Consider the following 23,067-nt stretch of genomic DNA (forward strand, 5'->3'; position numbering starts at 1 on the left):
TCTCAGTACATCCAGACTACTAGAAAGATACTAAAACTTGCCTCTACAATGTATGTCCAGTTCCTGAGGCAAAGAGTTAGTGGCAAGAATGAAAATTGTCCTTAATACAAATGCTATTCTAGTAGCAGTGACTAATTTGCACTGAACAAAAGATTTTTTAGGTATTGAAGCTCATTGATAACTTCTGTCTGGTCACTTTAACCCAAATTCTCATAGAGAAGTTTGTTTAAACAGCTTGGTGCTACATACAACTCCAAAACATTTATTGCTGAAACACTTTAACCAATCCCAAAACATTAATGATTTTAAATGTTGAAAATGTTGGTAGGGTATCTTATTACAATTTCTTTAAGAGAAATATGACTGTTTGAAATCAATTGAACAAGGATTTATTTTGTTTCTGTATACAAAATTAGATGAAAATAGCTAATGTATTTTTAAAACTGAAATCAACATTTGGTAACTCTTATTCTATCAGAATTTTGTGGAAAACTCAACATGCACACAGGCACACATACACACAACTCTTCAGTCTATTTTCTTCCTTTGCCAACCTTAATGAATTACAAAATTAACGAGTTTAAGGATGCTCCATGATTTGCAATAAAGTCATTAGTAATTTGATACTGCAACTGCTGTCATCTCTTTTATGCCTGTTTTCCTACTTTCTGCTTTCTTCCACCCCATTCTCAATGAACAATAAAGATTATCCAGTATTTTAACAGTAAAATGATACATTTTGCCATTTCTAATAAGGCAGTGCAATATTCATACTAGCAGTATCACGGGATCCTTTCCTCTCCTGAGACTGAAGGAGTTGTTACCATAAAACTTAGTCAGAAAAGTCAAAACTGACAAAATTCCACAAGTATGTTGTGTAACTAAAACATAGGAAGTTGAACACGCACTAGTAGACCAAAGGCTTTTAAGGTTGCTTTTAGATTTCCAAACATTTTCATATAAAATATCAATAAAAATTGAAGTTAATCCCCCTCACATGCACCCCTTCCTCCTCCCCACCATCACCTGTCTTATGCCAAAAGTAACTTTAAAACGATCCCCATCCCCCTCCAACAATTGCACATTAAGACATGGACTTAACAACATAATGCTTCAAGTATGCTTCATGCCAATCGTCAATAAGAGTCATAACATTACTGAAAAAGTACACTTGTTCTTTGGAAGCCTGAGAAGGACTTCCTGCAGAGTGTGGTCAAACAACATTTTAAATATGAAAATATTCCCCCAACCCAATCCCCAATGCACCCTCTCAAAAACAGTAAAGTGTAAAATTTTCTTTGGACTTAAAGAAACAGTATTAAGATCTACCATCTGAATAAGAAATAACCCCAATAGGAATTTAGTTTTACAGTGCTGCACAAACTGTGTGCATGAAACAATATATCATACAGACACTACTGTTCAACGCTAGATATACAGACTACATGTGGCATAAAAGCATATACATGACATATACTGGCCTGTCCAGAAACAAGATATATTTTTAAGACTGGAAAACCTGAATAAAGTTTTGCATCCAGAAGCATGATTTTTTGTTTGTTTGTTCGTGTTTTAATTCTTTTCTCTTTTCATTGGGGATTTTGTTTTACTTTGGAAGGTAAATAGAAAGGTAATGATTTCATCAAGAAACTATCAGCAATATGACAGCACCAATCTTCAATCTGAAACTGAGTACAGGTCCTCTCATTGGATCATACAAAAACAAGGATTCCAATTTTAAGGAATAAAAGAGAGTATGAAAGAATACTCATTTTGATAGTCAAGAAATCCTTCTGGAAGCACAAGCAGGTTATTGAACAGATTCTAAAATCTGGAAAGTGTACATGTGTGTGTATATATATTTGTGTCAATATGTGCATGTATACACACACATATATATCATATATGTATTTATTCCAACATGTAACTGTATAACAACCATTTTTTTTTCTTTTCAAATAAAGAGTTTTAATTTAGCAGTTGTAAAACAAACAAACAAACAAAAAACAACAAAACAAAAACAAGAAACAAACCAAACAGGCTAAACAGACCATATACTACATGAACAAACAAAAATGTTATGCCAATAGTTTTATGGTATAAGTCACACACTGGCAGCAAAGGAGTGCAGAAACTCATAGTAATAAATAGCTCCAAATTAAGAATTTTCTACAACATTTTCTTAGAAGACAGGACCAGTATTTCTTCTTTTATGATGATCCTGCAGTACACCTTCACTCATATATATTTAACTTTATAACATTAAAACAGACACAAGAATGCAGACTGCAGAAGATGCTGGATTCAGGACAGTATACATAACATTTTTTTTGTTAGAAGTCCTACTGGTTTATTCACTAAGGCTAGACAGCAAGTCGTATGTCCCATTTGGTGCATTTTCTACCATGGTCAAGATCAATAAATGGATAGAGCCTAGGACCTACAATCCAACCTGCTGTGGTCTGGCCCACTGTGAAAGCGGAAACAAAATATAGGACCGTTGTTTGGTCCCCCACTTTGTATCTTGATTCTTGGAAGTGAAGAAGTGGAAAACAAGACTGTAGTGTTTTTAGTGACTACAGAAAGTTAGCAAGAAGTGACAATTTAACATGAATAAGGTTACTAGGCTTTTGATGGGACTGAATCAAAAGAGCATACATGGGATTCCACTACTTGCAACATCTGATAGTGTTATTCAGTGACTCAATGACTTTGGAATACATGTATGCAGTAATAAATAGATCAGTAATGTAGTAAGGCAGTGTGTTGAACATGCATTCATCTTGTGGACTGGAACACCACAGAGAGATACATGATACCATACACATTCATTAAGACCAAGGTTTTTTGTTTGTTTGTTTTTGTGTTTGTTTTTCAAGGCTATCCAGGCAAAATCTTCCGGAGCATTTTCTTGTTGAGAAGAGCAGTCCTCTGAGTCTTGTCACTTTTCCTCTCCTTCATCAAGAGATGATGACTGGCTTTAAGGAAAAATAAAGCTGAAGAGTGTTGCTTTGTTTTCCCCCCATTTCGGTTGCATCATTCTGAATGTTTCATTTAGAGAACAGTTTTTGATACAGCCAGATGCTCAATTCTCATGAAGTTCCAGATGTTTCCAGATAACTCTGTAGTTTACGGACTGTGGTTTTGTCCAGTGAGCAAAGATCAAAGTCAAAGGTTGTATTTGTGATATGAAAGTGTCCAGTTTCTTCTATAAGATTTACTATCTGAAAGGAAAGAAAAAATGCAGTTGAACATTTTAGTTGTATCAGACATCCACTGTATCTATTAACATGCCTCTAAGTATCACACAAGAAGCATAGAACAAACCCACTTCACCAACACTTGCAAATTGAACCTCGATCCTTATCACTGTCTTTCTGACACAGAACTATGGTCCAGGCTGTAGTACCTTGTCTTTTTTCAGACTGTCATCAACTGTAACATCAGCCTACCCATATGCTGTTCCAGAAAACATTACCATTGAGAATGTATTTTTGAAATGTTAAAAGAAAATCTGCATATTTTATAAGTCTGTCTTTTACTACAAAATCCAAAAAATCCCTCAACCCCAACCAAACACAGCAGCAATGAAACACCATAACAACAAACAAACCAGGTAGGTCTGTCTGGACTATATACTGTGTGCATAGCTGACAAACAAGGCAGCAAAATAACTGACATAAGCCTTTCTGCAAGCAATAGAAAGAAATCCTTACAAAATCTAGTCTAAATCAAACAACAACAAGAAAATGTACGCAGGAGCTCTCAAATCTATCATTAGGTCATGTACTAGCATTTTTTTCTTTAATAACAGACTTAAAAAATCATTAAAAAAACAAACAAACAAAAAACAAATCACACATGAAAGACTTGAAAGACTCATACTAATAAAGTAAGACCATTTCCTTTGGTGATTACTCAATCTAAAATCAAAGCTTTCATTCGAACAAGAAGCAGAAGAGCTGTTAGGAATTCTTGTGAAGATTGGGGACTGGAGCACCTCTCCTACACAGAATGGCTGAGAGAGCTTGGATTGTTCACCCTGGAGGAAAACAGGGTCAGCAAGGATTTTACCAATTTATATAAATACCTCAATGGAGGGTGTGAAGAAGATGGAGCCAGGCTCTTTTCAGTGGTGCCAAGTGACAGGAGAAGAGAAAATGGGCACAAACTGGAACACAGGAGATTCCCTCTGAACTTGAGAAAACACTTTTTTTTTGTTCTGTGAAGACGACTGAATAGTGGCACAAGTTGTCCACAGAGGTTTTGGCTTCAATGGCCTTTATGACATTTAAAAGTCATCTGGACATGATCTTGTACAACTGGCTCTAGATGGCCCTGCTATAGCAGTGACAAGATGACCTCCAACAGTTCCTTCCAACCTCAACCAGTCTGTGATTCTGTGATATCAACAGTACACATCCAAGCAGTGTCTTTCTACTGTTTTGACATTCTGTACTCTGAATTGTAGTCTGTATTTTTAAAGAGTGCTTATATTCAACACTGAGTTTCTGTAGTAAGTAACACCACACACATGTAAGTGCTAGGATGTGCATCTACCTAAAATACCCATACAGTATCTTGAGTATCTTGAAAAGCCAAAGCATAATTTGTCACAGGGCTAACACAGTGCCAACACACTATGACTATGGATCTCCTATGTGTTTCTTCATTCCATGAGACAGATACTCGAAGTGAACATGTGGAAAGGCAACCCACCCCATCCTGAAGTGGGCCTCTTGGTAATGGCATGGACTGACAGAACACTGCTCTGCCTTTCCAGCCATCTCTTTTAAGGCCCTCTGGATAGGCTCAATGTCATATTTGCAACCTTCAGTTTGAAACCCACACAGTTCTAGACCTTCCAGAAACACATCCACTGAAACACTGCTCTTTAATACTGAGTTTATTGCTCTATTTCCTTTCCTACAGCTGAAAGAGATACCTATTCTATACCTATTCTTACTGAGATTATATACCTATTCTTACCAATACCTATTCTTGCCGAGGCAATCAGCTCTGGAGCAGATGCCTTCTGCAGAGCAGGGGATCAGGACAGGCAGGGCTTTTTTTTCCAGCATCGAGACCACTCAAGACCACTCGAGGCAGCTGAGGGAGCTACCAGGGCCTGGCAGCCCTCACGAGGGAGGCTGATGAGGCGTAGGCAGAGTCGGCAGCGCCCCTTCTAATCTAACAGTCAAAAGCTGCCCCTAGGGGGCACGGCGACCAGGATGGGCAAACAGGGCAGGATGCATCAGAAAGGCATGGGCAGGGTGTGCTGGATGACCTGGTCCGCCTGGTGGCAGAGCTGAAGGAGGAGGTGGAGAGGTTGAGGGCCATCAGGGAGTGTGAGCAGGAGATAGACTGGTGGAGCAACTCCCTGCAAGGCCTGAAGGAGGGGTACCGGGGTGAGACACCCCAAATGGGGGTGGACCCCCTGCCCTGTCACAGCTGGGCAAAGAGAGGGGACCTGGGAGTTGGGGAGAAACGGAGACAGGTCCTTGCTCGACCTCACAGGCAACTCCCCTTCCTACCAGCCCCATCTTCCCAGGTGCCCTTACACAACAGGTTTGAGGCCTTGGAGCTTGAGAGACTGGTGGGTGAGGATGAGGTAGAAAGTCTATCCTGGAGGATGCCTAGGGCGATGAAGTTGACTCCATGCCTCAAGACTGCCTCCACCAAGAAAGACAGAAGGGTAATTGTAGGCAACTCCCTTCTCAGGCAGGAAAAGGATGAGGTTGAGGGTCTGGACAGTAGTCTGAACCCAGGAAGCAACCCTGCGAAGCGTGTCAAGATTGGGGGAAGTACTGAGCATAGGGATCGGGGCTGGGCGGAGCACTGCACCACAACCAGTGCCAAAAAAGACAAAAAAAAGAACGGAGAGTCTTAGTGATTGGAGACTCCTTGATGAGGGGCACTGAGGCTCCCACTTGTCGCCCAGATAACCTATCCAGAGAGGTGTGCTGTCTTCCCGGGTCGCATGTCAGAGACACTAGGAAGGCTCTGCCACAGCTCATTAAACCGGAGGATTACTATCCTCTTGTTCTCATTCAGGTTGGATCCTAGGAGGCTGCAACTAGAAAATGAGGAACTAGAAAAATGAGGAATATTAAAAAGGACTTTGCATCCCTGGAAAGGTTGTTAAAGGCATCAGATATAGTTAAGGGCTGGTATGGGGGACACTGTTGTGGGGGTGTACTACAGTTCACCAGATCAGGAGGAGGAGGTCGATGAGGCCTTCTACAAGCAACTGGTAGTAGCCTCATGATCACGGGTGCTGGTTGTCATGGGGGACTCCAATTTTCCAGACATCTGCTGGGTAAGCAACTCGGCCAGGCACATGCAGTCCAAACGGTTCCTACAATGTGTTGAAGACAATTTTCTGACGTAAGTGGTGGAGGAGCTGACGAGGCAGGGGGTGCTCCTGGACCTTGTCCTTACCAACAGGGATGGGCTTGTTAGGGATGTGAAGATCAGGGGCAGCTTGGGATGCAGCGACCATTCCAGATGGAACTTGGTGGAAGAAGAAACGCTAAAAGCCGGATTGCTACCCTGGACTTTCGGAGAGCCAACCTTGATCTCTTCCAGGACCCTCTTGGGAGTATCTCATGGGCTAGCTTGCTAGAAGGCAAGGGTGCATGTGAGAGCTGGGCTACATTTAAACAGCATTTCTTCCAAGATCAGGATCAGTGCATCCCTAAGAGTAGGAAATCGGGGAAGGGGGGCAAGAAACCTGTGTGGATGAGCAAGGAGCTCATTGATAAGATCAAAAAGAAGAGGAAGGTTTATGAAATGTGGAAAAAGAGCCTGTCCTCTTGGGAGGAGTATAGAAGCATTGTCAGGGCCTACAGTGACGTGACAAGGAAGGCTAAAGCCCACTTAGAGATGAGGCTTGCAAAAGAGATAAAAGATAGTAAGAAGGGTTTTTTTAAGTACGTAAACAGTAAAAGGAAGACTAGGGATAATGTGGGTCCCCTGCTCAATGAGGGGGGTGTCCTGGTAACGGGAGACGCTGAGAAGGCGGAGATACTGAATCCTTTCTTTGCTTCAGTCTTTGCTCCTCGACCTTGGAGGAAGGAGAAAAAGTCTGGGAAGTGGAGGTCTCCCCCCTTGTTGACAAGGAGCGTCTGAGTGGCTCAACACACACAAATCCATGGGTCCTAATGGGATGCATCCATGTGTACTAAGGGAGTTGGCAGGGGTGATTGTCAAACCACTCTCTATCATCTTTGAAAGGTCCTGGAGAACAGGAGAGGTGCCTGAAGATTGGAGGATAGCCAATGTCACTTCAGTCTTCAAGACGGGCAAGAAGGAGGATCTGGGAAAAAACAGGCCAGTCAGTCTCACCTCTGTCCCTGGAAAGGTGTTGGAACAGCTCATTCTGGATGCCATCTCCAAGTAATTGGAAGAGAAGAAGGTTATGAGGAGCAGTCAGCATGGATTCACCAAGGGGAAGTCGTGCTCGACCAACCTCGTTGCCTTCTGTGATGGCATCACCAACTGGGAAGATGAGGGGAGAGCAGTGGATGTCATCTACCTTGACTTTAGCAGGGCTTTCGATACTGTCTCTCATGACATCCTACTAGCAAAGCTGAGAAAGTGTGGGATAGGGGAGTGGACAGTAAGGTGGGTTAAGAACTGGCTGACTGGCCGAGCTCAGAGGGTGGTGATCGGCGGCGCAGAGTCCGGCTGGAGACCTGTGACTAGCGGTGCTGTGTCTGGTCTTGTTCAACATCTTCATCGACGACCTTGATGAGGGAATAGTGTCTGCCCTCAGCAAGTACGCCGATGACACAATGCTGGGAGGAGTGGCTGACACACCAGAAGGCTGTGCTGCCATTCAGCGAGACCTGGACCGGCTGGAGAGATGGGCAGGAAGAAACCAAGTGAGGTTTAATAAGAGCAAGTGCAGAGTCCTGCACCTGGGAAGAAACAACCACATCTATCAGTACAGGCTGGGAGATGACCTGCTGGAGAGGAGCTCTGAGGAGAAGGACCTGGGGGTCCTGGTGGATGACAGGTTGACCATGAGCCAGCACCATGCCCTGGTGGCCAAGAGGGCGAATGGGATCCTGGCGTGCATTAAAAGGAGCGTGGCCAGCAGGTCAAGGGAGGTGATCCTCCCCCTCTACTCTGCGCTGGTCAAGCCTCACCTGGAGTACTGTGTCCAGTTCTGGGCTCCTCAGTACAAAAAAGGGATCTCCTGGAAAGAGTCCAGCAGAGGGCCACTAAGATGATACAGGGCCTGGAGCATCTTCCCTATGAGGAAAGGCTGAGAGACCTGGGTCTGTTCAGCCTGGAGAAAAGAAGACTGAGAGGGGATCTCATCAATGTGTATAAATACCTGAGGGGTGGGGGACAGAAGGATTTGGCCAACCTCTTTTCAGTGATTTGCAGGGACAGGACAAGGGGTAACAGCCACAAAATGGAGCACAGGAAGTTCCACGCCACCATGCAAAAGTACTTCTTCATGGTGAGGGTGACGGAGCACTGGAACAGGCTGCCCAGGGAGGTTGTGGAGTCTCCTTCTCTGGAGATATTTAAGGCCTGTCTGGATGCCTACCTGGGCAGCCTGCTCTGAGGAACCTGCTTTGGCAGGGGAGTTGGACCTGACGATCTTTCGAGGTCCCTTCCAACTCCTTCAATTCTGTGATTCACACATGGTTGACAAAATATACCTTGAAATGACAAATCTGCTAGAAATCCACCAACTTGTAAAAGAACAATGAATTTACACTAAATGTTTTAAGATTTCCCTCTCCGCATTGCATTATATAAGCAGATGTTTTTTTCTGCTGAGACCACAGAAGAAAAGATTATGTCGGTGATAATGAAATAACTTCATGTACATTGCCAGGCATGGAATGACACAGCCCAGGGTGAATTAAATGGAATGGAAATGAGAAATAGTACAAGGGGAATGCCTGTTACAGTAAAAATCCCCCTTTCCCATCACATCCTGTTTTCGACTTTCCACAGGTTGGAAAAAAAATAAAAGCAAAATCTATGTTAAATTTGCTTTGCAGCTGTCCAGAATTCTGAAAGTACTTAGGAACGATCCTCCTCTTATTGACACTTCATTTAAATCTGTGCCTCTTGGCTTTAATTTTTTTCCATATGGGAATTTTTATTCTAAAATTGCATACTTCATTTGTCCACTTATTGATTTGTTGATTTTTGTAACTTTTTCATCTCCTACTATCCTGCAACCAATATGAAAGAAAAATTCAAATAGAATACAACTGATTGCTATCAGAAGGAAATTTCAATGTGTTGTTTATCATTCTCATTTTCATTCTCATTTCTATTGAGCCTCATCAAAGAGAGAAGATAAGGAGTCAATCCAGCTCCTAAAGCTAGAAACCTAATCACAGACAGTCCCTGAATATCCACCGTGTGATAAATAACTAGCTGTACAAGAAGTTTTCAGGAGCTGTGGCCAGGAAGAATGAACTGAACAATTCTGTCTAATGCTTCCTTGTGTTAGATACAGTGGAAGAATACTGCCTCTCAAGAATACCATCCCCACAGCAATATATCTGATTTGAAGAACAAAAATTACATAAATGTGTTACCACATGTATTTTTAAGCAGCACTCTACATTAAAAACAACAACAACAACTGATAAGCACTTTTATTGTTCAGGTTCTGATTTGGGCTTTTAAGCCCTAGACCAAAGAAAACATAAATATTTTTAACATGTCCCTTATCCTGCCCTTAAGAAATACAGCCACTATGTCAGGGCACCAGACTGAAACCATAATAAACCAGATTGAAATTAACTCCCAAAGTTTTAATGGATGTACAAAAATATATCAAGATAAACCCAGACAGCTCAATGAAAAACATCTGCCTGTATGCCTGTCAATGAGGAATTCATGACTTACAGTATTAGTATTCACATCCTCATGCTATTCAGAAATACTTGAAAAAGAAAAAAAGGTTGAGATTAGTTGCCAGGAAGTCTGACAGTTATAATGTTAAAAACACAGCATTAAAATGTTTTATTCAGAGAACTCAGGCTGCAAAGTACAAAAATATCTCATTTGTTCCTGCTATAGTAAGCTTTGCTTTTCTGCTGTAATGTACATCTCTGTTTACATAATGTCTCTCCAGCTCTGTTTCATCATTATCCATCATAGTACAACTATTTATCTGCCTTTAAACAAGCAAATGAGTGTGTATGTTTAAGGAAGCTGAAGTGCAACTAATGACATAGTCATTTTTCAGTTTATGGAGGGTTTTAGGCCATTTGATAGTTTCCAGACCTGTAAGCTGCCCCTTGCAGAAAATTTTCAGAAGACAGTTGCCATCTGAATTTAAGTACCTTGTAGACATGAGCAATGTAATTTTCAGCAGTGCTGCACACTCCCAATTTCTTCCTTATGCCTGCGTTGCCTAGTACGCTGGCTTTAAGGAGGTTTTTCAGCAGATAAAGATACACCTTCTGATACTTCAAAATAAAAGGCAAAGTGTACCTGAAATCTTGTTGTCTTTCTAGGGGTCATTATAACACCATCTACCCCAAAACCACAGATTTTAGGAACCCAGCTTCAGATAGCCAAATTTGAACACAGGGGACATGCAGCATTAACATCTCATTTCAGACATAACTATCGCTGCTACTTCACTGCAAATCACAGAGAGAAGAGAAGAAGATGCCTTATCACTGTAAACCATTTCTTTACAGTGAAAGAGGTCAGGAAGGTTGCTTTTTAAAATGTAATTTCAGACCAATTGCTGTCTAGCCATGGTCCAATATTTAGATATGCATAGACATCTCTGTGCTCTGCTGTGTCAAATGAAATAAATTACAAATTATGCCTTGGAAAACTGGTGAAATATTTGCTTAGGAAGCAAATGTAGCCAGCAGGACTTGGGAGGTGATTATCCCCTTGTACTCTGCTCTGGTGAGACTGCACCTCGAGGACTGTGTTCAGTTTTGGGCCCCTCACTACAAGAAGGACATCGAGGCTCTGGAGTGTGCCCAGAGCAAGGCTACAAAGCTGGTGAGGGGCCTGGAACACAAGTCCTGTGAGGAGCATCTGAGGGAACTAGGGGTGTTTAGTCCGGAGATGAGGAGGTTAAGGGGAGACCTTATTACTTTCTGCAACTACCTGAAAGGAAGCTGTGGGGAGCTGGAGGTCGGCCTCTTCTTGCAGATAACTAGCGATAGCACTAGAGGGAATGGCCTCAAATTGTGCCAGGGGAGGCTCAGGTTGGCAATGAGGAGACATTTCTTCTCAGAAAGAGCAGTCAGACATTGGAATGGGTTGCCCAGGGAGGTGGTAGAGTCACCACCCCTGGGGATGTTTAAGGAAAGGTTGGACGTGGTGCTTAGGGACATGGTTTCGTGGGTGACATTAAGGGTAAGAGGATGATTGGACCAGATGATCTTGGAGGTCTTGTCCAACCTTATTGATTCTATCATTATATGAATTTACAGTGTGGTGGCTTTTCAGTTACACTTTTTATTTGAAAACTCTAAGAATTAATGAATAATGTAAAGTGCACAGGGTGCTGTAATTCCTACTTTTTACTTTCCTGCACAGTTATTTCCCAATATAGATAAAAATGTGCCATTCTGCAAGTGTGCTTTGGTGGAAAAAAAAAAAAAGTACTAATTTGTACTAATGAAAAAGTGAACTTGTGAAACGACACTACATTTAATATTAAGGATAAAAAATATGTATCATTGTATTTCATAGCATGAAATCTAACACTGCCATCAGGATTCCTCTTTAACTAAGAATATTCATAACCATGATTTTCCTTTTCACTGCCCTCCGAGTTTTTTTCTGATCTTTACACACAGTATTAAGCCTGGACTAACAAACACTCACAGATTAATGCTGAGGCTTACAGAATAAAAATTTTAAACACACTTATCCAAGTGTTGAGAAATTTGATAAGTGATTGCAATCATTTAGAAGTGGTACATATTTCCGTCTTTATAACAGGTCGACAAGTGGCACTTAATGCTGCAAAACATAATATAACCATCTGCTCTACAATTACATCTGTTTTGTTAATACTGCTTATTGCTTCGTCTTCACAATTTGTAATCTAATAGTATCTGACAATGCCACCCAAAACACAGAATGACAGCTTTTACTATTGGGTAACATGTAAATACATTTGGAGTCTTCTCAATTTGTACAGTTTGTTATTTTTCTACTTTCATGATTTCATAAGACTCAACCATATGTGTTTCTCCCCAAAGTGAGTTTGACTTTAAATTCCATCAAAGAAAGCATTTTAATTGTCTCTGAGAAAATGCCTGTCATTTTCAGCAAAAAGCAATGAGATTTTTATCAAGTTATGGTGCACTGCTGTATATATTCCCCCATCCTGTTTTCATTATTAGTGATTCAATCTGTTGAAAAATATAATGACAAATTGGTGAAGAACTTATCTCATAGACCTTATTTTTTTGTTTGTTTGTTCTTAAGTTTTGTCATTTAGTGTGGCAACACAATCTAAAGCTTATATAAAAATTCCCTAAACTGCACTGAAAGTGTAATGGGCAGTAAATGGATTATACAGGCTTAAAGGATATTAAACCTGATTAGAGAGATTTAGATGAAAGGGAAAAAAAAAGTGACTTCACAACTTCAATGAGCACACTGTTATTTTTCATGAGAGTGCTCCTCACCTGCTGCAGTACATGTCTCTCTCTCAGTGTCATTAATCTTCTGTGGAGCTCTACTAGTTCATCGAGATATGCCTAGAAACAAATTCCCCCCCCCCATAAACAACTTGTTAATTAAGTCATAGCTGTGTATTTCAAAAATTTCAGATCTCTTCAAAAACAATACAAAAGGAAATTTTATTTTAAATCTTCCTTGAGCTAAATTTTCTCACTCAACAGGCTGGCTTTCCTTAGTTTAATACAATCCAAATGTAAGTTTTTATGGGCTTTCTTAGATACTTCATGACACTGAAAATCTTAAGGTACTGCTACAGTATTAAGCCACCATTAAAAGTTATTCTGGCAGAAATTCAGAAGAATCTTGGATAGCTGGACTTGCCTGCGAGTATGATATGACAACACAAAAACCCTAACAGAATAAGCCAATTCATACAAAAGAAGTAATCAGTAGGAACCTTCCACTTCATTCAAAGTATATTTTTCAGTTGCACAAAAATATATATTTAAAGAACTGCAGGAGTTCACGAGACAACCACCTTTTCCCTTTGGAAATTGGATGGTCCTTTGCTGTAGAAGAGAGTCTCTCCACCTTAGCTGAGGCAAAAGGTGTGTAACAGACTTGGGATGTCAAAACAGCATCTTTAAAAACCATCTCCCACCTTTCCACACAAGACATGCAACCAAAGGCTCACAGTCAAATCCCCCTTTCTCTAAAGCTGCATCATTAATTTTCTGTGTCAACATGGAGACATAAGGGGAGAAAGATCAAGAATGATTAATCCAATGGTAAATTCCACTTTCCTCCTTCTTGGGATATCAAACCTTTCCCACTTCTCCAAAGTATAAACTTTCTCCTTTAGCATGAGACATTAGAAACATTTTTTTCAACACAAAGAAATATACCACCAAGCTTAGAAAATTAAAAAAAAAAAAAGTGCATGAATCAGGCCATTGAAAAACTAGCAACAGATACTTCAACATTGGTCTCCTACCTCATGTTAGCGCAAAGGAAATACTGCCCTATATAAACCTTGAGAGGAGATTGTCCACACTGGGAAATTACATTATGTTCATTCACACAAGGACTTAAAAGCTCTTATCCATGGCCAGCTGATGTGATTTTGAACAAAATTATCCTTCTAAGTGGTAAATGTAACTGTCGCTCCACATCATCCTAGTTAAAGTGTTAAATCACACTGCCATTTCCTAATACACAGTCCTTTGAAAGGATTCTGGAAAAGGGTTTTCATCAATGGATTTATTGACTAGGATTACAGCTGTGAAGATTCCTGTTCAAAGACTATCACTTCAAATCTGAAGCACAGCGCAAATTCATGGTGGAAAGTAGAGAAAATAAGTGGTAAAAAAGAAAATAAGAAAATACAGGGCAGATTCACATCTGGTGACATTGGCCAAATCAACAACATGTATTGAAGAGACAGAAAACATTTCTACATAGCACAGAAGAATTACCCCCTTTCCCAAAAAATAAACAAACAAACAACAACAACAAAAAAAACAAATGAAAAAACAATTCTAAAAACAAAAGAAAGAAAACAGAGAATGATCTGCATTTAAAGGAACCCAAAGCAAAGATATGATAATGACTGAGGTTTTCACTCTGTAACAAAAAGTATTTTAAGATTGTTTCCAGCAAACATATTAATATCACATTTTAGGTTAGTTTACTGTTATTTCATTGCCATTTACCTTATCACAATCCCCATTCTTAATTTGTTTATCAGATTTGTTTTGCTTTGTTGGACTTTTCACTTCTAAAATCTGGAAAACAAAGAAAATCCATTAAAAAATAAATGCATCATTGCATAAAATTACACAAGAAGAATTCTTTTATCTGTTAATACCACAAGAAATATGACATCTGGAGAAAACAATCAAACTGGACTTCTCACTATTTAATTAATATAACCTGCCCGTATTATTCAAAAAAAAGCAGAAAATGCTGAGTTGCTGGAATGAGGTGATATGAACATCACCAATCCTAAGAGGAATTACTTTAATGTCATTTAAAGACTCCTCAACACTTTTCTGTATCTTTCACATGCTGGTAAGAAAAGGTCTTATTTTGCAGATACAAAATGATGCCCTCCAGTACCCTCCAGTGCCTTTGAAGTGACACATAATCAGTAAACTTTTCCCATATTTTTTTTTGTTTGTTTGTTTTTTGTTTTTTAATCAAGCTGTCTCTTTCCTTCTACTGTAGAGAAAGAGATTCTGAAACAGTCTTTGAAATGACCGCATGAGATATAATTAGGAAAAATATTACTGGACAGAAATTTGTCTTGCGCTTATATGGTACCCTCCTTTCAATACAATACAAAGCCACTTACTACAACATATATGAATCAAGAATGCTTCATCCAGGACTGAAGCACAATTAAAAAGAGCATGTCAACAAGCAGCAGGACACCTTGTTTAATATGAAAATTTTAGGACACAAATGAGGAGTGTTTAGGGGAAATAAAATTGTTGTTTCTTCTTTCAACTTCTAGACATACAACGTACATTTTTTGAAGCTATAAGTAGAGTTAAACACCACATCATTCCCAACAGGCAACATCATCAGTTCTTCTGAAAAACATCAATTTTTTCCAGCAAGATCCTGCACTTGGGCCAGGGCAATCCCAAACATCACTATGTGCTGGGCAGAAAATGTGCTGATAGCAGCCCTGAGGAGAAGGACCTGGGGGTGTTGGTTGATGAGAAGCTCAACATGAGCCAGCAATGTGCACTTGCAGTCCAGAAAGCCAACCATATCCTGGGCTGCATCAAAAGATGCATGGCCAGCAGGGTGAGGGAGGGGATTCTCCACCTCTACTCTGCTCTCGTTAAAAAGTACCTAGAGTCCTGCATTCAGCTCTGGGGACCCCAGCACCTGGACCTCTTAAAGTGAGTCCAGAGGAGGGCCACAAAGATGATCAGAGGGCTGGAGCACCCTTCCTGTGAATAAAGACAGATAGCTGGGAATGCTCGGCATGAAGAGAAAACTCCAGGGAGACTTCATTGCTGCCTTCCAGTAAGTACCTAAAGGAGGCCTAAAGAAAAGCAGGAGAGGGACTCTTTGACAGGGATGATAGGAAAAGTGAGAATGGTTTTAAACTAAAAAGGGGTACATTTATATCAGGAAGAAATTCTTTATACAGAGGGTGGTGAGGCACTGGCACAGGTTGCCCAGAGAAGCTGTGGCTGCCCCATCCCCGGAGGTGCTCAAGGCCGGGCTGGATGGGGCTTTGGACAACCTGGTCTGGTGGGAGGTGTCCCTGCCCATGGCAGGGGGGCTGGGACTGGGTGATCTGTAAATGTGTCTTCCAATCCAAACCATTCTAAGGTTCCATGATTCTGTGATCAAAGGAAAATGTGTATCAGACCATGGAGATTTTGTTTCACATTTTCTTGAAAATTTTCTTGACCAATGTCAATATGCACCGATTTTTCCAAAAGCATCCTGGACAGTCACAGCACAGTACAAAACTCTGCAAATAAAACAATGGAAAAAGGGCCTGCAAAAACAAGTGTTCTAGACTATCCTGAACCCACACTGACAGCTTTCTCCAAGTTGCTTCCAATTTCTACTTCCTTTGGTATAAATGACTAAATTGTATATAGGTTTCCCAGGGTGACAAGCACTATGAAAATATAGCAGACAGGCAGCTACTTCCCTGCAAAGGAAAACGACTGCAGATCTGAGTTAACCTTACCTAAAGTTTTATTTAGCCAAGAGTGATGCATGGCCAGAAAGCAAAACAGGAAACTTTTCAGAAGAAAAATCCCAGTTCTTCGATTCAACACCCCTGGGGTTATTGCAGTGTAGGCCAGTGGAAGAAAACGTCTTGTCTTGAAAAAACAGGCCTCTAGGCATGGATCCAGTAGCTTTTAGATGCTTTTCTTGTTTTCAAACAAAGAAAATTCTTTGTTTTAGAAAAAAACTTAGCAAGGACACACTGTATTTGAAAAAGCTGCTTTCTTACAGGGCTGTTGATGTGTAAGTGGAATTGAACATCTTCAGCACTCTTGTTTAAATGAGATATAGCACTAATCACATCAGAGGATGCTGATATAGAAATATTAACTTGTTCTTAGCCCCTTAGATCTATAAATGGACTTAGTCTACACAAGCCTGATTTCATCAGTCAAAAGCACCATCCTAGCAAGCAGCAATATGCTACCAAGCACAAACTTGAAACACTCCATATAATTTGAACTCTTGTAATACTTACTATACCTTAAATTTTTCATTTGCAGCTCGGTTTTAAAAATGCCAGAAAACAATGTGGCATTCAATTTTAGCTAGCTCACTGCTATTGTTTGGAGCGTCTAAATGTGAAGGCAGACCTTTTGTTAGGTTACTAAAATGGAAAGAAACTTGAAAAATGTGACCGAGTGAACTGCTGCTTATTGAGACTCACTTAAAATGATATTTTGTCTTTAGAAGTAAATGTATTAATTAAACAACAAGGCACAGATAGATGTTTGATTTTTCTTACACTTATATCTTTTAAACTTTAAGGTTTATTTCCAGAAAGAATTCCTCTAAAAAAATGTTTTTTTTTAAAACATTTTAATGTTTTAAAAAACATTTTTTTAGAGGAATTCTAAATTCCTACAGAATTTGTTGTAGATAAGAAAGCTTTCTGGTCATGGAACCTCCTTTTTTGCTACGCACACACTCTACTCCCTAGTTTTCCCTCCAAAATATTTAACTAACGTGAATGAAGTTGCCACCCAGTATATCACGACTGTGTTCTGCATGACACAAATGATGCTGGGAGTCAATTATAGCTCCCTGAAATAAAAGAAAAAATAAAATAATAAAAATAATAAAATAAAAATTATGTGTATTATAAATTATGACAATCAACTACTTAAATAACATCAACTTTTATGTTTAATTTTTACAGTTAGAGAGCCTTACTGTATTGGTGACTGGGGTGAAGTAACTAATTTTGATTTCTCCTTGCAACTTTTTGTATCTATAGGATATTTATTTTTTTCGACTAAAAAACAGAACTACCTTACTTTCCAACCTCAAAAATAATAATAAAAGGTTAGCTCTTATTGATATAGAATGAGTATTTTTTTCTGCTGGTGAAGTAAAGTCCTATGTCTCCTAGTGAAGTTAAAAATACTGCATCTTCTAGTCAAGCACTGGTGAGGGAAAGGGGACGGGAATAATGAATAAATTCCTGAGAAAAGGCCTATTCATCTGAACTGTGTCTACTGCTAACACAAACCCAAAACTGTGTAAACTGTAAAACCGATGTTATAAAGCCAGCTTGCAATTAACCTTACAAAGTTAATACATATGGAAAGGACATACTCTGTAAATACTGATAAAAGTTATAGTTTACTCTACAGTATTTGCTAAACCATATACTTATCCATCTCCTGAAAGAAAACGAACAAACAAAGAAACAAACAACAACCCACCCCCTTTGTTAATTTTCAAAGTAATTTCATTTAAGTGATCAGAATAATTTAAGTAATTAGTTACATAAGTTCCCCAGCTGCAAGCCATGCTCCTATGCCAGGCCTGCATTTATGAATCCTGACTTTACCTGGTTGTTGGTGGTTTTTAATAAAGGTGGTGCTGGTTCACGATGTAGTGGTGAGGAAGCTGAACTGCTGTCACTGTCACTGCCATCACTCAGACTAACCCTATGGAAAAACAGAGGCAAGAGTTTATGCTGTGAGTCAAAAAGCTTCTTACATGGGTGAACCAAGTTTATACTTCGAGGAAGGACACCAAGAATTGGCCTCCCTTGCTAAGGAACCTATCATTAATCAAAGTCCCTTGGAAAAGTGCTGCTCAGTAATGCAGAGGCTTCCAAACACGGCTGCAATCTGGAAAAAGTTCTGTGTAGCATGGAGAACAAGACTGCCTGCCTTCACTTGGCTGAAATTACACTGTCTAGTTAACAGCAGCTAACATTAAAGAAATTATTAAATATTTAGAAAATTTAACTGCTGTTTCTAGTGTTTTTCGAGTGAGTCTGTGTCTTAGCCATGTGAAAGGGGGAACATGTTTTTCAGAGACACTTTTCCGCTCTTCTGAAAGCTTTCTAAAAGCTGTGCTTCCTGCTTGGAAAAGCTTGATTCACTGAAAAGTTCTTTGTTTCTTGTCATAAATAACACTTTTTTTCCTGGCTAAAATTTAAAAACTTAGTATCACAAGAAAGGCCACGTGAAAAAGCTCATATTCTAGTCAGTCTCCCCCTTCATTTACTTAGGAACAACAGGGAATATTTACTCACAGGAAGAAAACAAACAAATAAACAAACAAAACAACAACAACAAGTAATTGAGGATATATTAGAGAGAAATATTAGCCTTGTTAAAAACTAGAACAAAACTTCTAAATTTAAAACAAGTTGATCTTAAGAATCCTTTACACAATTACTGACATGAACAAATTCTCAAATTGCTGGTCTTCCTGCTCTTTTTCTCCATGATTTCAGCTGCAAAAGTGCACCAGGGAAACAGCTGATGTTCACTTATACTTTCCTATCACCTTCTCATTTAAGCAGTTGCTGATAGAGGCACTCAGTGCTACACACTAACAAACTGTAGAACAAGCAAAACCTTTCAGATCAGATAAATAACTCACTATAAAAAGGTTTGAGGGAGTCTGTGCTTCAGGTTTTCCATAACCTTCAATAAGATGCAGATAGAGCTTCAAGCTGCCTGAAGAATAGTTGAATTTTGGAATGCCCTCTTGAGGATGCAGCTAGGAAGCAGAACCGTTTTTAAAAAGTAGTGACTGATACTTGCTTTACCTTCTGTCTGCACTTTTACTTCTTGTTTACTATATGCAGTGCAAAAATAGCTTGGAATTCCACTTTGTTGATTATGATCCTATTTAACAACCTAAACTAAAGCTCATAAGCAGAGGTCTTGAAAATGAGATGCCATGTACGGAATAGCTCATCCGGCAATTAAAGGACTTAATTTTATCTCTTTTATGCCAGTGAGTAATTATGACTGCTCCCTGAAGTCACAATGGCATGAAATCAAGGAAAGTCAGATGAATGTGGCTCATCATAACCATGTGGTTCAGAATAGAAGTAGTTTATATTGGGAATGGCTAAATCTGATAGTTCTTAGGAGAAACACTTTTATATGCACATCTTTTAAAAATAAGTCTGAATTATCTGTCCATTTGCTACTCATTACTCTTTAAGAACATCAGAACTCACCCCATTGTTAACAAGCAAATTGTTTTGGCCACCAGGCTATCTTCAATCACTAGACACTCACCTGCGACTCCTGCTTCCTCCTCGTGTATTTACAGGTCGTTCCAATTCAGAATCATTGTCATTCTCATCTGCTTCATCTGATTCATCTTCATTATCATCTGAATGCAGATCTTTCATTATAGACCTCAGTGGGCCTGAAACAACAGAAACAATAAAATACGCAAATGAAGTTCACTTTGCAGTGTTCAAGGCAAAACATACAACTTTGCAGATTACGGAAAGCTACCCTCCCAGCACGGTGTTGGGAGGGGCGTGTCAAATATTAAACAAATGAAGTAACACATTAGGGGCTTATGCTGCTGGCACTTATTAATTAATCATGTCTTTACATGAGCAACGCAGTAAGCTTCAATAGACTTACTCAGGACAGTGAAGTGACTTGTGTTCAAGCATTTGCAGGTTTGGCCCCCTGGAACATAGCTGAAGTAAGTAAAATACTGTCATGACTAGCATTCTCTGTGCATGTTCTAATTCAGAAGAAATGTAGTATTACTGTGTTATTATCAGAAGCAAGATTCCTTCACTTTGTTGGGCTTTAGCTTTTCTTGCTTCCTCAAAGGGTATTATACACCAGTACAGATCTACAGGGACCTACTGGTAGTAGTACATTTGTTGTGTTAATTCATGTATTGAGAAGCAGCATCTCATAAATCATTCTGACTGTTACTTGTACTGGTCAAGGCAGTCTTTGTCTTCCCATTTTTGATACATTTAAATTTAGCTGTTCCCTGTGTTTCAAGGTCAATTTCAGGTCAAGTAAGCACTTTGCCAATGTTTGTATGTAAACAATGCATCAATTCCACACAATATCACCCGCTTTTCCACAATTAATATAAAACACGGAGCTTGACTTGCTCATAAAACTATAAGAAATTCAGTTTAGGATTTTAGTTCGACTTTACTCAATTAATTTCGCTGTAAAAGACAGTTACAGAAAAAATAACATGTTTAACATATCTGGGAAAACTGCCATTGCTTGAAAGAACAATGGGCAAATGCAGCTTAGAAGAGCAAAGGAAGCAAAGTTGATGCCATAGGGCATTAAATTCTGAAGTACAGCACATCTGAGATACAAAACTGCTAGCAAAAGCAACAGTGATGGCTGCAAGATCTGCAGTTACTATCAGGTTTCTGTAATTCCCTCAGCACAAGAACCACCAAGGACCACTGTTAATGAAGTAGGCCTCAGTGCTCTCCAAAGCGAGAACTTTGTATTTGCTAATGGGAAAGAGTCACAGAATCACAGAATTTCTAGGTTGGAAGAGACCTCAAGATCATCGAGTCCAACCTCTGACCTAACGCTAACAGTCCCCACTAAACCATATCCCTAAGCTCTACATCTAAATGTCTTTCCAAGACCTCCAGGGATGGTGACTCAACCACTTCCCTGGGCAGCCTGTTCCAATGCCTAACAACCCTTTCGGTAAAGAAGTTCTTCCTAACATCCAACCTAAAACTCCCCTGGCACAACTTAAGCCCATTCCCCGTCGTCCTGTCACCAGGCACGTGGGAGAACAGACCAACCCCCACCTCGCTACAGCCTCCTTGGTCACAGCCAAAAGAGAAGATAGACCTCTGCCTGCCCATACCCCTAACAGGGAGGGTGTTCCCATGACAGGAAGAGCAGCCCCATGGATTACCCCAGACCTGGCAAGGCCCTGGTCACAGGCATTTTGACCTGTTTTGCGCAAGTGACTTCAAAGCCACTGTTGAGAATGATTTATTGCTAAAGCTGCCCAAGAAATTTCCTAAGTTGGGCAGGGTGGGAAGGTTCAGATCTGTGTTTTTTTTTAATCTATTTGCACCCCTTGAGGTTGGGTGGCAACAGGCCAAGATGGTGCCACTCAGCAAACTTCTGGCGGGCCAGACACTTGCACAGGCCACAAGGAAAGGCGAGTTATGCAGACTTCTTGTCTGCACAACCACTGCTGATCTGCAGAAGCAGCTGATTTGTGTTTCCTTTTCTGCTTCTGCTTTAGTACCAGGCAGACCATGCTCAGCCATTGTCAAATGCTAAGTTGGAGTCTGTCTGACTATCTAACCATTCAAACTCTTTCCTCTCAGGAAAGGGCTCCCTCCTTGGATTTTCATAGGAGTAGCGACCATATTTCCTTTGATACGGAGGAGAGAGGGCACTCATAGGAGCATCGGCACAGGGATGAAGGAAGAATCTGCCCATTTTGCAAAATATTCTTTCTGATAGGCTTTGCTCTTGACCCGGGAGACAAGCCAATGAGAAACAACAAATAGGGGACTAAATAAATTGAGGTAAAAGGTTAGAAAAGAGAATTAAATTGCAGATATATGAAAAAGAAATCCACATTTTAAGAGAGATAAAGAGATAAATACGTGGGTATTTCCACAGTCTAGCTTTACACCAGAAAGGCTAGTTTCCTTACTAGGCAAAGATACTAACAACTTTAGCAGTCCTACTGAAAACAGTAGTCTTTCTCTGTCTGCACTGAGAGCAGAGACATTCTGCTCAACTTCATAGACCAAAGCCAGCTCACAAGAATGCATTTGTCTCCTCACCACAAAGTACAGGCAGGAAAAAAATTACAGAAAAGACCAGATAAAAAGATAGATGAAAGGAAAGCATGATCATGCTCTTAATGAAAAAGCCGAAGAAAAGGACAATGACAAGGAAGGTAAAATCAACCCCAAACTAATTTTGTAATGAAATTTAGTGTGACATGAATAACTGATGTTGCATAAAAGATCAGCACATAACTCAAAAATATGGAAAATGGTAGCTATGCTGGCAGTAGGTTGCAAGTCATTCAATCCTTGATTTTATTTTTAAATAGAAGAAAAATGAAAAACAGCACACTCTCCTCATGCTCTCTACATAGGCTGCTCTTCCAAGTTTAAGATAACTTGTTATCCTTGCCTACATCCTTTTTCCAAGTACAGCAAAGGGACATTTTATCTTCTCCGTTGCTATCTTCAGGTACAATCAGACAGCCGTATCTCAAGCTCGCAACAGGCTGATACTTCCTTCTTGGAGAAAAATGAACGTGGACTCCTGACATGCATCCATGGCTGACAGCCCTACAAGCCTTCAATAATCTGACATTCAGACATGCTTTCACGGAATGGGAGACCATGTCTGCAACTCTGAACAGGTGTTTTGTAACTAA

General features: G+C 40.0%; 1 protein-coding gene across 6 annotated transcripts in view; it reads right to left on the bottom strand.

Moving 5' to 3' along the window:
• Positions 1-373: 373 nt before the first annotated feature.
• The window catches only part of MLLT3 (MLLT3 super elongation complex subunit), a 146,144-nt gene continuing 123,450 nt past the window's right edge, over positions 374-23,067 (bottom strand). For 4 of the 6 annotated variants that reach the window (XM_038170967.2, XM_038170964.2, XM_038170969.2 and 1 more), the window contains 5 exons: positions 19,929-20,061; positions 18,230-18,329; positions 14,364-14,435; positions 12,657-12,728; positions 374-3,224 (listed from right to left, as the gene is read on the bottom strand). In XM_038170967.2, coding sequence (XP_038026895.1) covers positions 3,093-3,224; positions 12,657-12,728; positions 14,364-14,435; positions 18,230-18,329; positions 19,929-20,061 — 509 coding nt within the window. In that variant the 3' untranslated portion in view covers positions 374-3,092. Of the gene's footprint in view, positions 3,225-9,888; positions 9,926-12,656; positions 12,729-14,363; positions 14,436-18,229; positions 18,330-19,928; positions 20,062-23,067 lie in introns of all 6 variants that reach the window. The other 2 variants (XM_038170966.2, XM_038170965.2) reach the window with 2 other exon arrangements.

Source organism: Anas platyrhynchos, chromosome Z (assembly GCF_047663525.1).
Source record: "Anas platyrhynchos isolate ZD024472 breed Pekin duck chromosome Z, IASCAAS_PekinDuck_T2T, whole genome shotgun sequence".
NCBI classification, from domain to species: domain Eukaryota; kingdom Metazoa; phylum Chordata; class Aves; order Anseriformes; family Anatidae; genus Anas; species Anas platyrhynchos.